At 34.2% G+C, this 20,856-nt stretch overlaps 1 protein-coding gene across 1 annotated transcript; it reads left to right on the top strand.

Annotated features, from left to right (window-relative positions):
- Nucleotides 1-240: 240 nt before the first annotated feature.
- LOC124373660 (lysosomal acid phosphatase-like) lies at nt 241-19,660 on the top strand. The gene is made up of 7 exons (XM_046832012.1): nt 241-310; nt 5,265-5,422; nt 6,106-6,210; nt 13,867-14,106; nt 16,130-16,357; nt 18,436-18,562; nt 19,503-19,660. Exons 1-7 carry the CDS (start codon nt 280-282, stop codon nt 19,658-19,660), a joined length of 1,047 nt encoding a protein of 348 aa, XP_046687968.1. The 5' UTR covers nt 241-279.
- The last annotated feature ends 1,196 nt before the right edge of the window (nt 19,661-20,856 follow it).

Raw genomic sequence — 20,856 nt, 5'->3', positions numbered from 1 at the left:
GCTCACACGTATGTGAACTATAACAGGAAGAAGAAATGTAATTTTTAAAATTAGATTTATTATCTCTGGATGTCAGGTTCTTATCAGACCATAAATAACTTACAAGATACAAATTATGGGCCTAAATAAAGCCAAACGATGAAGTATCACTGTTGTCCCTATTAAAACGAATGTTAAATTGACTCGTATACAAACCTTCCGTTATGATTTTAGGTGAGTCTAAGGTGAAGAAGTGTCCAGCAGTCATCAAGTACCACACACCAATGAGGTCACCAAGACATGAGAGAATTGTGTCCTGCACCACAATCAGGTTGATATTACACTAATAGAATACTATTGTTTAAGAACATCGATTAAATTTATATATAATTTACATATCGATTAATCGTGTTATTTTAAAACTTATCAGTTGTGAGCTTTTGTGAATTCTGAGTGCCTTCAGTTACTACCTAAGACACACAGCTGTTTTATCGTGATTATCCTAAAATACTGAACTCTGGTTCCATTTTACACAGGAGAAAGAGATCAGGTCCGTATCAGAAATTTCTGCAGATAACCAAATTGTTTTTATAAATGTCCCTTATAAAGAGCAAACGTTTGTTATTATAATTATCCAAAATCTCCATTACGAAATTGGGCTATTTCTTATCACAATAAAATCTTAGAGTCTGGGAATTCCCGTAGGCTTCTGAATACTAATAGCCTTTTCTATCATATTCTTCATCAAAACCTTTGTGTTGCCTAATCTTGTAGTTTCTACATTCTATAAATTAAAGACCAATGTGGATGTTCATAAGGAATATGTAAAATCTGGAGAACCTTAAATAAAAGTGAGCTATTGGGCTACTTTAAGATGAGTCATTGGCCATTAGGGTTCATTTTAAGTGTCCAGATAGTGTGAAATTGTAGACCATCATGATTTGAAACTTTCTTAAGATGAAAATAGTTCAGTTGAAAAGATGTTGGAAGATTCCGCTTGGATAAATACTGTATTGTCAGTGTATTAACCAATGATATAATTACAATAGCATAAGTTACTACATCAGTTTTCCATTCAGAAAAGGTCATAAGCGGAGTACTAGAGACCTAGATTATGTATCGATGGAAAAGAGAAGGGAAATTATATGACTAAGGGATAAGACGATGGATATTATGCATTATAGGATTTTGATCCATCAATACTGAAATTTTGTTAATTAAGTTGCATAGTTACAGCTCTGGTGAGAATTCTGTTCAGTTTCTGAGGTCTTATGTAAGAGAAGAGGTTTGATCAATAATATAGAGAACGAGAAATATGGCTCTCTCATGAGACGGTACTTAACATATTATATTATTTTTACATTCATAAGCACATAATACTCGTACATTAAATTATTTAAACTGGTGACTGTACATTACCGTGTTATTCTCCGTATATGTTCAATTTGGAGTCAATTACGTTTATGATATCAGACCTTGATATAAATAAACAATCGATTGAAAATGTTTTAAATATGAATGTTAGTAAGTGTGTTTTTTCATGTTTTAGACAATCTGGTACATTGCAGTATTAGAATATAGACGTTTAGCTTTTGACACTGAGTCAGGTAAAACATTTCGGAAGCTGTTTGGATTAGATAACTGTTTTTGAAGAGTATAGACATTAATCCTTTATTCTACCATTTATCTCTGCTATCTGCTTATGGTAGTAAAATATAATTAGAGATGTAAAATTGCTAAAAAATTGTGTATTTCTTAATTTTTGTGATCAACCGATTTGACATGTTTGTTCTTCTTAGTACACTGCTACACTGTCGTGATATAATGGACGTAGCTGCTATATACTAACGTGCTATACCGTCCGTAAGGACTTATTCCGTAAACAGTACCTGAGCAAGAGACTGAGGTACTTATTACCAGGAAAAAGGTCTTAAATAATCAAAAACTTGACCATAAGTAATCAAAAACTAATAGGTATGAATCAAGTGAAAAGCCGTATGTCAGAAACAGTCTACTCTTACGTACATTGAAAATTAAATTAACATTGAAAATGAAATATAGACAATAATAATAATTGGAACGCCACAAAAGGAAATATAAAATCCCAACGGCTTATTTCAACTGTATGTGTGAAAAAACCGTTGGAGATCCAGAGATAGTCTAAAACTTTCTACTGATTGTAATTTACCAATGGCGCAGTGTAGCGGGTAAGGCGGTTATCGCGAGATAACCGGATCAAGTAACGTCGAACGTGGCTGCTGCTTGGATGGGTAACCGCTGAACAATCCTGTCATTGCAAGCAGTCCACCTACCCGGCCATTGGTGGTGGTTCGGAAATCACCTTTCAGCCGTTTATCCCCAGGCTGTGTTGTAGAGGGCTTCTTAGCCCTAACTTCACCTGGTAAAATAAAACATTACTTTACTGTAATTCGCTGTAAAATATTACATCTTAATATTGCCAATTTGAACTGCAAGAGCGGTTTGGCAGTTTAAAATGGCAATATCGCGGCGTGTCTTATCTTATCTTTGCGTGCCGAGAATACAACAGTGCCGCGATTAGCGATTGTATAACCTTGGTAAATAGACTTGTCTATGACAGTAAGCGCTCAAGGGCGTCTGCCGCAGACAGCGTATTGATATGAGACTGCTGCGCGTGTAAACAAACCATATACTAATTAATTAGTAACATTACTCAATATCACAGTGTTGTATATTAGTTTAATATTAAGTAATGGTAAATTAATCCCATCCTGGTTTAAGTACTAATAATACAAACACTTTGTTGACAGGCATCTGTCTTCGGTCTTACGTTTGCTGTTTTTATCTAAAATATTATGTGTATACTAGAAATTTATTGGCATAGGTAGCTTTGATGCCTATATTGATTTTTCCTTAGACTGTAATCGTCTCTTGTGGGTGCTGATGTATTTTTCCGTATGTTTGTTATTCGATCTTGTTACCCTGGCTCCTGAGTCATATACTTGAGTTTTTTGACATGAAATTATTCTGTGGTGGCGTCAGGCACTTTTACTTTTATTGGCCGGTGGTCGGACCAATAACTGTTCCTTGCCTTTTTTTCTATTTTTGGCCATAGTTGGGCTTGTCTTACCAATTTTATTCAGAGAGAGGTTTTTATAGCTCTCTTCTCTTGTAACCAGCGCCGAATTGTTCTCCAGTGGGCAGAGATTTAGTTTTGGTTCTTCAAAGCTGGTGCCTTGCTCCATATAGGTTCCGGAAGTGTTGAATTGGTCCTTGTCTTCCAGGAAAGGTCCACGTGCCTGATAGTTTTTACATCAGGGCCCAGTATTCCTTCTAAATTCAGTGAAACCAACGCTTGAAAACGTTTCACTGTTGTTTAATCTTTACTTGCGTGGGTTGATCGTACATACTAATTAGACTTTCAATCTGTGTCTATGCTTAACTGTACACCTTTTTGACACTTGAAGAATAGGATAGGTCTCAGTCCTCGAAAAGTATTAGTTGTACTCAATTTTCTAACTTTAGGGATGGTAAATTTTCGGAAACATGCTATCCTTTCAAGTCATGTTTATAAACAACACTTTACACAAAGAAGTAGATTCTTATTGCACATATTATTAAATGCGTAAAGAAGATTACGAATGGAAAGTAGATAAATACGTGAAGTCTAAGTGTCAACTATCTTACGAATAATACCTCCTCCTCATATGAAACAGGTCGTGGTCTGATCAGAAGCATTTTAAAACAATTATTATGAATAACAGCATTTTCTATTAGCATTATATACATTGGCTTTTAAGAGTTAAGGGAACAAGGAAGGATAAATAAACTATGTCACACGTCGACTTCAAAAGTGACACATCGTTTTTTAGATAATACCACCATTAGATGCGCCTCGTTTGAATACATAACCTTGCAGAGAGTCACGTGCAACATTATATAAAGCTTTTCACGTAGCAACCATTGCGTTATTGTATATTAACATACCGTATTATCTCGAGCTGGAAAAATGTAATTTCAGACTAGAAACCTACGGATACTTCCCGGCGTTGCGATTAATAGTGATATGTTTCAGAAAGTGATATTTTTCATAATTAAATGTAAGTAAGAGGTCGTTTGTAATTCATAACTCTAAGATTTGTCACTCTTGCCTAGTAGTTTGTTTCAGTGTATCTATTTTCGTTGACAACTTACTATTTTATGTCACTTTTCCTTGCATTTTTATCAAATATTTTGAGCTATAATACTCTTTCAGCTTAAATCGTGGTGTTTCTTCTGCTAAAAATTGCTTATTAAAGATAGTTGGAGTTAAGTTGTAAAAGTCACAAAGAAAAATACAGTTGGTATTAATAAATCAGGTGGAAATAATAAAATAGAAGTTCACGAAACACAAACGGACATTTTTGAGATAAAAAACACTATTCAATATTTTGAGAAAGAAAGGTTTAGTTGTGTATTATTTATAAGTATAAACTGTCTGCACCAAAACCAGTATTTTCTCTATTATATAGTATTGTAAATCTGAAGTAATTATTGTAAAGATAGAACCTGACTGTTGATATATGGGATGATGTTCAATGCTTCTTATGGCATAAGGGAGACAGAAGAAGGGTGAAATAGGAACTTGAATTTTAAAGTATTGGAAAATGGTTTAAAACATAAGACAATGACAGTGATAAAGTAGTTTTTAATTATGATAACTGTTGTCTTCAACACAAATTCTCAATCATTTTTAGCATGTAAGTGTACGTAGTTACATCTTAAGACAACCCCCAAATCTTTAATTTAACGACTCACTTAAACAAGGGAGACAATGTGTTCATTAGATTGCTGAAAAATCGGTGAAACCGCTTTATAAAAGCTCTTTTTTGATTCTCCTGGTCATTTTGAATGGTGCAATATTAGAAGTCGACGTGCGATGTGTAGTTGGTGATTTCCAGCAGGTTACAGATAAAGCAAATATACATAAACGTTTTCCCAGAAAAAGGACAAGTCAAACGTCTTCTCCTTAAGGCCTATGTCGGTACTACTGTTATCTTTGGATTAATGAATAAAGTCAAAGTTAAGAACAAGACGTGAAACTTTTGTTTTGAAGTTAGCTTTCTTGCAAAAACGTTTGGATTTTGTGTGTGTGTAAAACAATACAGTTACGTAAAATATAATCGCATATCATTTAGGAATCTTCACAAGTCTTACTTAAATTATTCAACATTTCATATATTGTTCTGTATATAAATATAAGTAGCCTATTGTGATTATACGGAAACATGAATTGTAAAATACTCACCAGTAACTAATGTCAACAGGTCTCATCTTCCTGTGCGCTGTAACATTTGCAGTGTTGGCGATTGCGTATAGCCTGAGCGATGAGTCACTATCACCCAGTGTTACCACTCCTAGTCAGCAAAGTGATGCCAACTTAATCGGCTCCAGAGCTGTAACAACACTGAAATTTGTCGTCGCAGTAAGTACGTTGCCTTTATTTCATATTTCTCAGACAGGAGCTCAGGTATCTTTCTCGGAAAATTGTTGAGCTTTAAGACTTCATAAATGTGTTTTGGCCTAAAACAAATTAATAGGTGCTATTTTAATGATTGCCTTCCGTAGTTTCGATAGTGGGTGGCTAGAGCCCCTGAGCCCTCCTTATATACACGTCTAATTACAGATATGGTTAATAAGCATATATAAGCTGTATGACTTTTTTTCTAAGGTGTATTCTTTTTGAAAATATAAGTATCATAATGGGCTGAGATTTTTGTCAAAATTACTAATAGAAACACAAAAAACAAATATGTTTGGATGCATAATACGTAAATATTAAAAAATAACACATTTCTTTAAACCACAAGTAAGTAAGAGTAAAGGGGTTAAAGTTGTCACAGTGCATCTGAAAACAAGATCGCGGCTAGTGTAGACACATGTTAAGGAAACTATTTCTGATATATCATACTATATTATCTGATATATTATATTATTCTGTATATAGCTTTTAGATGAAAGTCATTAATCAACTAAAAATATATACTCTCATTATGAAGAACGAAACGAACTTATACATATTCTCTGCTGTATCAAAGACAAAGTAAATAGTGTAAACATGTTTTATTTATAGCTACTTAATCACCTTTTGTACACGGCATGTTTCAGATATCCAGGCATGGTAACAGGGGGCCTCAATTTACTTATCCAAGCTGCCCTTATCAAATGAATGACACCAAGTTTTGGCCTTACGGTCCAAAAGAGCTGACAGAGGTAAGGATTAAAAGTGCGGATATTTATAAGCGAAGGTGGGGCTATAAAGTCCTTCCGCTTGTCACAAATAGGGCAAGCGGTAGTTTTGATTGTAAAAAGTAAAAGTAAATAATGGATGTCTTATTTACCACACGAAGATAGGGCTAAGACTCCCACTTTAACGCTTAACCTGGGAACCAATGTTTTAATGGTGACTTCCGAGCCATCACCAATGGCCAGGCAGGAAGCTGCTTGCAAGAACAGGATCGCTCAGCGGTCACCCATCCAAGCAGCAGCCACGCTCGACGGTACTTGATTCGATTATCTCGCGGTAACCGCTGTACCCGCTACACTGCGCCATTGGCACATTGCTATTGTGCTAGTTACATAAGGGGTAACTTATCCAATGTTATGTTTTTAGTCACGGAGATGTGATCGCCCGGACAGCCATCTATGGAGTGACAGGCTTAGGTAGTAAATATGTGAACGGCGACAATAAAAGTTACGTGCCGTAGAAATTACACACGCTATATGCACAAGATGGCTGTAGCTGTAAAATAAGAGACCTTATAAACACACCCAAGAGCAATAACTTGTTGGTTTATTGAGACAATATACACATTTCTGAAATAGCTGATTTCTTCTGAACCAAATGAAACTTGCAATAGACGCAGTAACGTCATAGGAAGGCATTAATCACTCGATGTGCCAGCCATCAAATATGTTTAAAAATAGTAAATAAAAGTATAAAGTTATTATTACATTTCTATATTTTTTATACGTGACCTATTTAACCCCGAGAGCTAATTTAGATCCCACGCAGAATTATTGTCAAAATAATACTAATGTACCAATGTTTATTAAAAGTAGAAATTTAAAATTCAATTAAAAATTGACTTTATAATATTGATCCCTTATCTAACGAGCAAAGAAAAACTAAATTTAAATGTCAATAAATTATATATTCTAATTTCGTTCAAAGAGTATATTAATGTTAATTATGAAATAGAAATTTCTCTTGCGCTAATCTACAATAAATAAACTATGGTCTAAAAGTAAAAATTTTACTTTCAAAAGAAGACCTAAATAATGATATTCACTTGGACAACTTTATAAAAAAACTAAATCAATACCCAAAATAATACGCTAATGCTTAAAGATTACACGCTTCATGAAGCCACATAATTCAAAAAATGTTATTTCAGTAATATAACACTTCATTAATCTTCAAGTTACATTCCGTTTTCTTTATAACAATTTGAAACTTTAAAGCTTTGAAAATAACTCCGCATATGAAATACAAATGAAACAATAGTTAACGACTAATACCTAATTTTCAGGGAACATTGCATTTTAATTTGGACAATTCGGTATTTTTCATTAAATAAATGATTTATCAAATAAAAGGTAATAAAGTGGTGACGGAACTTGTGAAGATCACTTAAAGAGTCAAATAAGGAAGAAAATCTTTTGCTGCACGAAGTTCAGTAAAGCGTTGGGATTTAACAGCTAGTGAAATCTCGCTCAAAGAAGTAAGAAAGTGGCACACTGGAGAAGGGAATAGAACACACCTAGGAACTAGCGGTTACATGTTGAACTGTTAGCTAGGAGAAAGAAACGCTAAATTATACCGTCGTATCATCGTGTTTCGGGCCGGCATGACACATCGATTATGTGCCAATCGGTGCAGCACGACTTTTGAACATTGTTTAATAAAGATTTTGCCTCATAAAAAGTTCTAATGCCACAACTTCTTTTCGATTATCTATTCTCAGCAAGAAGAGCTCACAGCTTCCGTTATTACGCCATGCTATGGTCCGAGAAATTACTTATTCTCGTTAGATTTATATGTAATAAATGCTTATGAATGCTTATGAACTGTCATAAGCATTCCAGAAAATTCTTTTATTGTTTAAAAACAAAGGAGGTGTGGTGATGGTTTTAAAGTTTGAATGCCCATCATATTGAATCGTAATGGCGTAATGAGTTGGGCAATAGACTCAGCCGTGATATTTATAAGATACACTTTTGTACCAAGGATTGTGCTTGTTTGGGATTTTTGGGACAGTTGTCGTTTCCACAAGCCGATTTATATACCGTATGTATCAACACTTGAAAGTCTGTAGTATTGTGCTCAGGAGCTCTGTTGAGAGAAAGGTATTACATATAATTTGGTAAGTGCTAACAAGAGGACAGTTCCAATAGGTTAGCTGTAAAGAAAATTAACCTAAAACTATTACAATAACGTCGCGAACGTTTGTTGTTTTTTAGCTCTGGAACACAAACTCTAACATTTCCCACACCATAATTGAATAAGCAAATAGAAATTTGTATGCATGATTTGTTTTTAATATAAACCAAAGGTTATAAAATTGAGCAAGCTTTTATTAAGTTTAGAATTATGAGTCAGCAACATATAAATTTGTATGAAATGTGGAACCCCATCAGACGCTGCACTAAGAAGAATTTGAACTGTAGCTGAATTCACATTGCGTTAAACGTATAAATGATTTACAGATTCTTTCTAGGATCACGAAGCAAGTCATCGACCTCTCTCTTTCACCCCAGAAAGCGCACTTCTTGCTTTAGCTGGTTTTAAGCGTTTGGTTCAGTAACATATATCCTTTAATCAATTTAATGCCTAGTGAAAATACCTAACCATCGTTCAGTGATGGAGAAAATCAGTTCACAGTTCACAGTTCACAGTTCACAGTTCACAAAAATCTTTATTTATCAGCAAGTTTACAAAAAAATACAATTCCATGTGCTACACAAAGCACGTGTGGAAAAAGGAAAACAAGTTCTTTTTTAATATATTGGCATTATATATATATACATTTTACATACAGTTGGCAAAGTACATTTAAAGCCTATTCAGTCTCTTTTGGCAGAAGGTGACACTTAAATTTAAATAATTTGCATGTTTCAACAACGTTTTTTTAGATATTATAAGTATATAAACTATTACACAAATCAAACAAAACCAAATAATAGTAAAAAACTTAACAAACATAAGGACTACATTAGGCAGATTATATACACACATTCACATATATATACATATATATATATACATATATATACCCATATACATACCCATAAATATTATATACATATACACACATATCAGTAGTACATGATTAAAATACAAAAAATTAATCAACTGTTACAAATATATTAAGTTATTTAACATAATTCCAACAATAACAGGATTTAATATAAAATATATATACATACACATACATAACAATAACAAATGCAGCAATATAGATCTAACAACAAACAATTTCAATAACAGCTTAACAACAGACATTGATAACAAACTTAAAACATAACAATTTTTAAATATGAGATAAACTATATTTTAATGTGACACAACAATAAAAATAAAATTATTAAGAATTTAGGTTTTTGACATATTCTCTACTTTTTTATCTTAAATTTTGGTTTTGGATTCATACAATAGACTGTCACCATAGTTCATTATGAATGCATTGAAATGTTTAATGGCTGTATAAGTGAATTGCTTTCTTGCCAACTCCTTGGTGTAGTTTGGCATTGAAATTTGCTTTACTTGCGATGATCTTGTATTAAACTACATTTTTTTTAATGTCGAAACTGTCTAAGAATTTATAGATGTAATTTAAACAATGATAAACATAAAGTTGATTAAAAGTTAAAATGTTGTCTTCCTTAAATAAATGTGAATGGTAATTCTATCATATTTCTTTAAATTATAAATATTTCTCACAGCAAATTCTTTGTGAATTTTTTATTGGTAATTAAAATAGACTCGTAGGTACCTCCATAGTGGATTATTCCATACTGCAAAGTGCCTTCAAACCAAGAGGTATATAGTTGTCTTAGCAGATTGGGTTTCAAAAAACCTCTCATATGATATATAGCATAATTAATTTTTCTTAGTTTAGTGCTTAATGTGTTTATAAAGACATTCCATTTTAGATCTCTATCAATAGTTAGACCTAAGTATTTTACATTATCCACTATTTCTATTACATCACAGTTGCAACCATAGATACATTTGGTGTTTATGACAATAAAACTTATTTTCTTTTGCAGAGATTCACAAGATATATTTCTATCAAAAAAAGAGTATACATTTTGATTTACTAACATTTATTAGGAGCTTATTGTTTGACAACCATTGCGAAAGCCTTTCAAGATCACTTGATATTAGATGTCTTTTAACCTACTTTTATTGTATGCAGAGCATACCACTGCAGTGTCATCTGCATAAGCAAAAATCTTTGAGTTTAATTTAATTTTCAGCAGCTCATTTATGAATATATTAAACATTATTGGTCCTAGAACACCGCCCTGAGCCACTCCGTGCCTCAACTCTAAATGTATTGCTAACATATTTGTTCACTTTTTACAAGTTGCTTTTCTTTTCCTGCAAAAAGAATTTAACCAAGCCAATGCATTTCCAGCTATACCATAGGTTTCAAATCTTTTCATGAGTATGTCTATCTCGACCAGGTCAAAAGCCTTCTGAAAATCAAGGTAGACAGCTGCAGTGAATTTATTCCTGTCAACAGATTCTGCTATGCACTGAATGTGGTTTTGTATGGCCAAGTCAGTCCCCTTATTTGGGAGAAATCCAAACTGATATGGGGAAAATATAGACCTAGACACCAAGTAATCCAAAAGCTGATTCTTAATTAAGGTTTCAAATATTTTAGCTAGAGTATTAATGAGGGATATAGGGCGATACGATGAAAAATTCGGTTTTTGCTTCCATGTTGAAGATTGGTATAACACAAGCTTATCTTAAATGTATCAGGAAAAAACATTTTGAGCGAGCGACTTAGAAAAAATGTGATGCAGAATTGGTAAAAAAATATCAATATTGTTCTTTACTGTTACAATATCAATGCCATCAATACCACAGCTTCTTTTATTCTTCATTTTATCACAACCTCAAGAACTAAGTTTTGTGTAACAAAAAAAATTTTCAAATACAGCCGAACTATTGTTGAAAAGTTGTTTTCAAATAAATCATAGCCAAATGCATCTTGTTTTAGCTTTGATGTTACATTAACAAAATAATCATTAAAAACAATTAGCAACAAAAACCTCATTGCCTGCCACCTCTACATCTTTACCATTACACTTTATATATAGTAAATTTTTATTGTATCTTTTTTCATTATATTTTTCACAAATTTTCCAGTAATATCTAGTGTTTCCATAATTATTTTCTATTAGCGATGAGTAATAGTTTAGCTTACATTTTTTTATTCTACTGTTTACTAGTTTGGACATCTCATGATACTGGGATTTTAAATTTATATTCATTTTGTTAGTAATATACAATTTATACAAGTAGTTCTTCCTATTCACTAAGTTAACCATTTCCTCAGTTATCCATGGGTTACGTTTTTCTGTTTTTACTAGTTAATTTTTTTTAAACTGAAAGAAGCATCATAACATATATTGTACAAATCATAGAAATGCTGTAAACTTACATTGACATCATCATTGACAAAAACAGGCGTCCAATCAGTACGCATCAATAAGTGTACGCAACTTTTTATAATCTAAACATTTGTATAAGGATGATTTTTGAGTAATGTTTACATTTAATTGACACTTTAACATCCAATACCCAATGGTCAGTTATACCTGCAGGAATAACATCACAGCTAAATTTTTACATTCTTTGTGTTTCTAACTAAGACATGATCCAAAGAAGAAGAGACACCATTACAAACCCTAGTAGGTGACTTGACATAGTTTTTTTTTTAAATCCATAAGAAGAATACATATCAATGTATTTTTTGCCAGAGCCTGAATTTCTTAATGTACATATATTTATGTCACCTATTATAACAGTTGGGTCAACTTTGTTATTTAATATACTGTGAAAATCTGTTTCAAAAGCTGCATAAGTATGTCTACAAGAACGGTAAATGCCATAGAGTGAAAAATTTAAAGTGATGGTTGTTAATGGAGACAGGTAGAATAACATTAATTATTTCAGCTGTAGGAAAGCAAATAAGCTGATATTGATAATATAGGTCAGAGTCCATATAGATTATTAACCCCACCAGCTTGATTATGTTGTCTAGGTTGTAGATGCATGTTGTAGCCAGGAAATATTGAATTTAGTCTCTTCATCACCCTTACACCAGACTTCACTAAGGATTATAATGTGATAGTTTATATTTTGTGATTTTAAATATATTAAAAGTTCATCAAAGTGCTTACGTATGCTTCGAATGTTTTATGTGAAAAATATGTAAGTCCTCTAGGTTATTTCCACCATAACACACATTTAAATGTATAATACATTAACAAACTACTGATAGAAGCTATTCAACTAGAGTTCAGTAGTTTTTTTATGTCAGTTTGAGAGAATATCTGGATGATTCTAGTTGTATCTGTCTTCCTAGTAAAGATTTTACCATCCTTTATCCACACATACTTATAGCCCACGTCCCGTAACTTTTTTGCCTCGAATAGAAGTTCTTTGTAGAATCCAGTTAGGTGTTTCATTTACATAAATTTTAGTGTCAGGGGCATTAGGTACAAAGTTTGTAGACTTGAGACAAGCCATATTATCCTTGCTTTTTGCTTTCGCGAGCACTGAATTTCGTTTTTGCCTATTTGCAAATTGTATCACTATGGCCTTACACCCGACTTACGTTTTGTAGGTACCCTATGCGCCGCCGCTGAATGTCAGTTGCATAGTCAATAGTCTCATTTAATAACCCTGATAACTTATTCACGACTTCAGGTATATTTTTCTCCCTCCAGTTCTGGTATGCCTATAACTTCAATGTTTTTGTTACGACTATATTGTTCCATGGTTTCTAATTTAACCTTCAGGGAGTTTATTTTCTTCAGTAAGGTGTTTATTTTCGAGCATGATATTTTCACATGATGCTGCTCAACCTGAGAAACTCTACTCAAATAATCAGATACCTGAATCTCATAAGTATCGATCTTAGCAGAAAAAAATTGAAGGGAAGTTTTAAATTCATCAATATCTTTTTTAACTCCTTGGTATGTAAAGCTAGTTGTTTAATAATAGTTTCTTCCATTTTAATCAAAAACTCGGACTGCATTTGGGATATTAACTCAGAATCGTCCTTAGTGTTACCTGTGCTAGATGTGCAGGTTTTACACTTCCAAGCATTTCTTCTCTTTTCACCCATTCGATTCCAAGTGGTTTCAGCAATATTAGCACACTCGAAATGCAACTTGCACTTATTAATGGAACACAAAGCAAAATCATTATCTTCTGGAATTGGATCCTCACAAATTGAACAAATCATAATTAATTAAAGTTTGAGGTTAAGTCAGGAGCAAAAAATAGACAGGTCAAATCACCACCTCTGCCAACTGCCAACTGCATAGTTCGTTTCGAGATCTGCAATCTGATCTTTTCTTCAGATAAATAACTAACCTTTTACATAACAAGAATGTATGCTAACACAAAGAAATCATACCTGAGCGTTGTGACACACATAAGTCAGGATTAATTATTATGTGATAGATTAGTTATTCGCCTGAAGAAGAGATCAGATTTCAGATATTGAAACGTAGTATTACTGTTTTTTTTTTCATCACTAAACGATGGCAAATATCCGTAAAAACCCGCTGTCCTTCACAATATCTATTTAATCTAAAACTGCTAATTATTTTTTACAGCTTGGTCGCATCCGAATGTATAACTTAGGGAAGCAGTTCCGTTCCATGTACAGTGGGTTTCTGGGAGATATCTACCGGCCTGGGGAGTTCCAAGCTTATAGCACATCTACGCAGCGCACTCTGGAGAGCGCTGAGCTGTTCCTCGCCGGACTGTTTCCTCCCACAGGATTCCAGGTCTGGAACAGGAACCTGCTGTGGCAGCCTATACCTATCTATCCTAACCCTCGAGACCGTAATTCCGTGAGTATAATGTTTAGTGTTTTATTTTTAAAGTACCTACTGTAACAAATTCACACAGAACGATCTAACTCACTAAATGTCTAGTGTACTAAGTAGGAAAATACTACTTTGCTATGAATTCTAGACTTTATCTAACAAACATAACTTTACTTAATTTAATTGCTGTTTTACCTCTGGCTAGTTTAAAGTAAAACAAAGATGGCTTATTTTACCAGGCGAAGTAAGGGATAAGAAGGCGGCTTTAACACAACCTGGGTACCAACGGCAAAAAGGTGACTTCCAAACCACCACCAATGGCCGGGCAAGCGGGCTGCTTGCAAGGACAGTATCGCTCAGCGGTCACTCATCCAGGCAGCAGCTACGTTCGACGTTGCTTGATCCGGTTATCTTGAGATAACCGTTAGACCCGCTACACTGCGTCATTAGCTCATATTGCTTTATACCTGCTAATAGAACCTACATTGAGGGAAAAACCTATTTGTTACTTACATTTGGTATCTGTAAAAAAGCTAAAAAATTATCCAGAATAATTGCCGAAATTCACTGGAGACAGTCGTAAATTCCAACATTTAAAAATCTTCAACTGTTAACACTTTTCTGCCTCTATTACTTTTAATATCGCTTTTTCAAGTCAAAGTGCGAAAACATAAGAGGTAGCTAGTTCCGCTCGTCTGAAACTAGATTCAGGGGGAAGTACCGATCTGGGAACTGTATCCCATTAAATTTTGCCTGCTCAAGCAGGAGATCAATTTTTCAGTAGTTTACTGGAAACGAACATAAGTGTCACAAAGCCCGTTTGAAATTCGTCAAGTATAGACGAGTTTAACAGAGAGACCACGTGATTGGCTAAGCGGTCTCGAAGCCAGAGGTGAGACATTAAAGAAAGAATGAGAATTGGTAGATAAAACATTTTGTGTGTCTAAATAAAGTACTGAAAGAAGTTAAAAGCAAAATTTTAATTTAAACTGATGATTGCAATACCATGATCACGTTGTAATTTTTGCAATACATTAATTTATTGTTATTATTATCTAATCCGCAAATGTCCAGATTTTTGGTGGGGGGTTCATACATAGGTTTAGTTCAATGGGAGGATAATCGTTGGAGTGGCTGGGACCAAAGGTGTGTCGGGTCTACTGTAACAGGTACAATTGTACCGGTACTCGTCTGTCCCGAGAGTATCTATTACCGCAAACCGAAAGTAACCGGTACACATTACTGTTACTGGTACTGTTACAATACAGATTCTTTAAACGGTTATCACCGTTCCTGGAACAAAGATTAGGAAGGCAGTTGCAGTAAACAGCAACTGGAACATGTACAATTTTAGAAGTACTGTGTAACGTTCGATTTTAAATCAGTACGAAAACTGTGTAAAAAATTAGGCATCAAACTGCTTTGATTTAGGAGATATTACTAAGAATAAGTGCTCACCAAAATTAGATCAAACATTAATGAATGAATGAGCTCTTTATATTTTACAGGCGAAGTTAGTAAAAACCATTAGTTCCTTTATTACTTTTAAGCTGTAACATAGGATCTGACAAAAGATGTCATGTTACTCTATAAGCAGTCCAAAAGTCCTGGAGTGCAATTAGATGTATCCTTATCTTCCGACCCTAAGTGAAAAAGAAAATTCTCTTGAACTCTTTTATTAATGAAAGGTTGATCTGCCAATATGAATATAAGTATATTAATAGTGTTTCAAAATGTAACGCTATGCTACAAACTCTAATATATCTACCTTTTAATATGAATTAAATAATTGATATAATCGATACACCTATTAGAGCCTGTTGAGGTTGAGTGGTAACGAGGCCCTGATAACCGTAACCTTCAGATAGGTCTCATTAATAAAGCATTTTTTTTCATTTCATTTTCATTACGTTTTCAAAATGAACTTTACTCATTAGTTACAATGATTATTTATAAAGATTAATAAATAGGAATAATATAGGGTGAGAGAACTTGTATTTATTGAATAGTTGTAATAATCTCTCTTACACTGATTTCACTTTTTCAGATGGTGCGTCCATGGGGACCAAACATTTGTCCTATATTCCGAGAAGATCAGAACAAATCCATGGCAGAGTTTGAACAGAAGTATGACTCTGAACTCAACGAGTTCTTTGCACAAGTTCTTCCTTATTCCGGATACGATATGGATACATACAACCAAACCACAAAAACAGTTGCAGGCATTCCAAGATATATCGCTTTATACTCTTTTTGGGAATCATTCTTACATCCGGTATGTCATTAAAAGATAAAATACTGATAATAACACTAAATACTAAGAACAAAGAATACAATCAATACTATAAACTATTAATCAGTAAGTAGATTACATTTGTCCTGGCTATCGGGAATTAATAATGAAGTCATTGATAGTAATTGTGCTGCTTATGCCCCTCATTTGAAACAAATAGCTTGTGTAAATTATGTGATTGGTCAAATTGGATTATCTGATTCAAAACTGTAACGTTCTTTACAGAAATATATTCATGTAAACGTTATAATATCTGGAAGCTCTTAAGCATTCGTGGTCAAACCCTCTAAATTTTTTTCTGTTACGTGTGCAAGGACATATCCAGGAAACAATTTGAGGGTTGTCAAGACGAAAATGGGGGGCCTCCCCCAGAAACATTCTAATTTAAGAAGCAAAATTGTGAAATTTACACAAAGGTTTTACGTCTTTAAATAGGTTTTATTGACGATTGATATTTATAATTGTGAATTCACTGTTTTAATAAGGCTGTGCAGAATTAATAATTGAAATTGATTAGACTTATGTAGTAATGTAACTACAAACATATTATTTCATTGCCTGCAAACACAGTACATAATATACAAATACACATTGAGAAATTTTAATATGTAAAAGAGGATGGAAGGATTGTGAAGGAAACAGGATTTTTCCGGACATTTGCCATCGTTCAGTAATCAGTAACACTACGTTTCGAGATCTGCAATCTGACCTCTTCTTCAGGTAAAGAACTAACCTAATACATAATTACAAACTAGATTAAAATAAAACAAATAAACAAATCGTAGTGAAGTTGACAAACAACATGTAGGTTGTGATTCCTGACTTAGGCGTGCCACAACGCTTTGGTAAGATTTGTTTCTTTTAACCTAGTTTGTAATTATGTATTAGGTTATTTCTTTACCTGAAAAAGAGGTCAGATTGCAGATCTCGAAACGTAGTGTTACTGATTTCTTGTTTCACTGAACGATGGCAAATGTCCGGAAAAATCCTATTTCCTTCATGTAAAAGAGTTTCTACAAAAGCAAAACTCTTCTTGAGTTCTGAGCCATCGTATCTAGTACTTGCTCTGGAGAAACTGACTTTTTCCAGAGTGGACAGAAAGTAATGCAAGTGCAGTTATAAACAGCTTAATCCCCATTGAGTTCCTTTAAATTTTTTTACACGTGTCAATGTTTAGAATGATCTTTCATCAGTACATGTCAGTAACAGATTTTTTTAATAATAATGAAGTTTGCTAAAAACGTAATTGAAAAAATTGAAAATTTGGGAGGGTGGTCCGGACCCCTTGAAACCCCTCCTTGGGTACATCCTTATATGTCTGGGAAACTATCTTGATAGATGATTTCCGTTAGAGGCCGTTAGTACGGCGATGGCTGCCGTAACAAGCGTGGCCGGAGGCATGAGGTGTCGGACTTTCAGAAAACTGGAAATAATCTCTAATCTTGTCCAATAATCATGGAAAATCTTTTTAATGTATGCATTGCTATTTCGGTTTTAAAGTATCAGAGAGCAAAGTAAAAGTTTTAGGGGAAGATAATGTAATTTTACCTAAGTAGTAGTGATAATGATCTTACGTGAAGTTTAAAGCGAAACACTCAATTTCAATAACAGAAATAGGAGATATGTAGCAAGGTAACGCTTGGAGGCAAAACAGATCGCTCACGAGCATGCAATTCCCGACCGCTTTATGGCCAGTTCACGCTCCAGATCCATTTACACTAGCCAACCTAATTTCAGAGAACTTTAATGAGAAGATGAACAACACCAAAAGAAACTCATTTCATCATAGTATAATAGTGGTCAAATAACGGTACTATGTTCTGCTTACATTTATTTTTGAAAAGGCATGATAATATTATTAACGTAACTAAAATTTGCAGCTTTTATTTAAAAAAATATTTGACGCTTGGATATGTCTCCACCGCAGTTCTTTGGTCATGAGTAAAATGCACATAGATACTAAGTATATATAGAAAATGACTCTGTGATTTGAAAATAATGTCAAGTGAGTGACATTCCCATGATTTTTCGAAATGTAAATATTGCGATCTTGTCCTCAGCAAGAAGACGGGCTGCCTCTGCCTGAATGGTCTAAAAAAGTATACCCGCAGCCGCTGGGGTTTCTAATGTCCAAACTACTTCAAGCCATAGCAATCGGCACTGACCATCAGACTAGATTCTTGGAAGGTAATTATGTTACCTTAACGTTAACTTCGATAAGCCTATCTGATATCCAAACTACTACAAGCCATAGCAATCGACACTGACCATCAGACTAGATTCTTGGAAGGTAATTATGTTACCTTAATGTTAAACTTCGATAAGCCTATCTGATATCCAAATGTGCTACAAGCCATAGCGATCGGCACTGACCATCAGACTAGATTCTTGGAAGGTATTTATGTTACCTTAACGTTAACTTTGATAGGCGTATCTGATATCCAAACTACTACAAACCATAGCCATCGACACTGACCATCCAGACTAGATTCTTGGAAAGTATTTATGTTTCCTTAACTTTAACTTCGATAGGCGTATCTGATATCCAAACTGTAGCAATTGGCAGAGTCACGTCCAGTACTAATGGTCTCCTAAGAATCTCCCCGATTCCATAACTGGGCGTGAAGTTCTTGTGGAACCACTTTGCGTGATTCAATCTGAAATATTCCATCAGAATGCTCAAGATTATATTCCTTTCAGGGTTTTTGGAAAGCAACGTGATAAGAAGGTGATACTACTCTGAAACGTCGCTTCCAGTGTCAATGGTCTCGAATGAATCTTTCCGATTCCATATCTTCATGTAAACATGTCATGCGACCACTTGTGTGATTAAATATAAAGTATTTCATCTGAATTTAGAAGTAACGACACGTGCAACCGAGGCGTTCAATAATGTATTTTGAAATATTTAAGAGAAATTCAAAGAATTTCTGAAATATCAACATTTTCTACAAATGTACAAAACAATTCTATAACATACAATTCTAATAATATAGGAGAGTTTTTTGTATAGTGCATTACTAAGTAGAAACATATTTAGAGTAGAGAGAACATTTGTTATCTCATTAGTTTAATAAAGGTTAGTATGATACTTTCCCAATAATTATAATGATGAGTGGTTTTCCAGGAGAACTCTTCCAAGAAATAGTAGAGCTGATGCGGACAAAGGTAAACAAACTCTTTGGAGTCAGACAAAAAGATGGTGTACTACTCTGGCCACGACAATACTCTACTCGGCCTCCAGGCCATTCTGGGATTGAACAAAGAAATTCATCGGTCCCGTGAAACCTGGGTCAGTCTTAATCTTGGAGCTCCACCAGGGTCATGCTGACGAACAATTTTTATGTTGAGGTAAAAATTAGTAATCGTAGAAAATGCGAAATTCATGTTCTAACTTGAACCAAAATATATTTTTTTCAGGATAAGCCGATACCCTTTTAGCCTTATTCTGCCCGTCCTCATGGCCACTGGCTTGAATTATCAAACAAATTAAGGGTAGAGTCGATACAGTAAAGGTCTCGATGGTACTGATTAAAAGTGCATCGGTCACAGACAGAATTCGAACCTGCGCTATCTCTAAACTCACGCTCAAAGTCCAACGTATTTAGTTAGACTTCTTAGTAGTTAGTTCTTTCCCTCCCAATCACACGTTGTGGTGCCCTTCGTACACAAGACCCTAGGGTCTGCGTTATCCACCGTAATTAACTAATATTATTTGTTCTACTAAAACTTAATAATTCTACTAATCTACTAATAACTTATAAATCCTGCCAACTTTGGTTTGTATCCATTTCGATAAAAATTGTCAGTTGTTAGTTAAATATAGGCTACAATATAAATATCGTCAGTAAGGTAAAAGGAATGAAGTAACATGGTTTAGAATATATGAAAGGAAATTGTAAATAGTTCTGACAATGAATAAAGTCAAGGGAACTTTAATAATGATGAACTTGAGGAACGTATTGATTAATCGTATTAATTTATTTATCTCATCTGATATTGCGAAAAATAACGGCCAATCCACAAACTTTGTATTTAAGTACAGCAGTCTGCACGAAAGTACACCAATGGTGGCTGGTGCGACGAAATCCCTCCCAATAGACGTGGCCCCACTATAACCCAGCGTTCTGATTGTTCGACAGCGGGTCACGTGATCCAAGATGGCGGCTAGGCACCGCCCCCTCTGGCTGCGGAAAAAGAATCCCTGCGGTGCGGGAGAAAATCCCTCCTCACACTCTTATCCTATCAAAATATTGGAAATACCTGTAAAAATATTGAAAATATAGCAATTTGGCGGATTCTCACGCTCCTAATAAGTGATTTTTGTGGATTCTCACACATTGATTCTTCACCCTACGCTGAGCAATGTTGTCAAGGTTTACGTGTGTGGAACACCTGTTACAAAAAAGAAACGTTATATGCTGTTACCGGAAACAAATAAACGTACATTAAATAACAGGAATCTATTTTTTCGGACAATT

Source organism: Homalodisca vitripennis, unplaced genomic scaffold (genome assembly GCF_021130785.1).
Source record: "Homalodisca vitripennis isolate AUS2020 unplaced genomic scaffold, UT_GWSS_2.1 ScUCBcl_6097;HRSCAF=13151, whole genome shotgun sequence".
NCBI classification, from domain to species: domain Eukaryota; kingdom Metazoa; phylum Arthropoda; class Insecta; order Hemiptera; family Cicadellidae; genus Homalodisca; species Homalodisca vitripennis.
The sequence above is the reverse complement of the archived record's forward strand: the minus strand, read 5'-3'. Positions and strand labels throughout refer to the sequence as shown.

Coding starts and splice junctions, on each gene's coding strand:
- LOC124373660 (XM_046832012.1), top strand. CDS start 280: ATGAGAGAATTGTGTCCTGCACCACAATCAG. Junction 5,423..6,105: donor CACTGAAATTTGTCGTCGCA/GTAAGTACGTTG, acceptor GGCATGTTTCAG/ATATCCAGGCATGGTAACAG. Junction 6,211..13,866: donor GTCCAAAAGAGCTGACAGAG/GTAAGGATTAAA, acceptor TATTTTTTACAG/CTTGGTCGCATCCGAATGTA.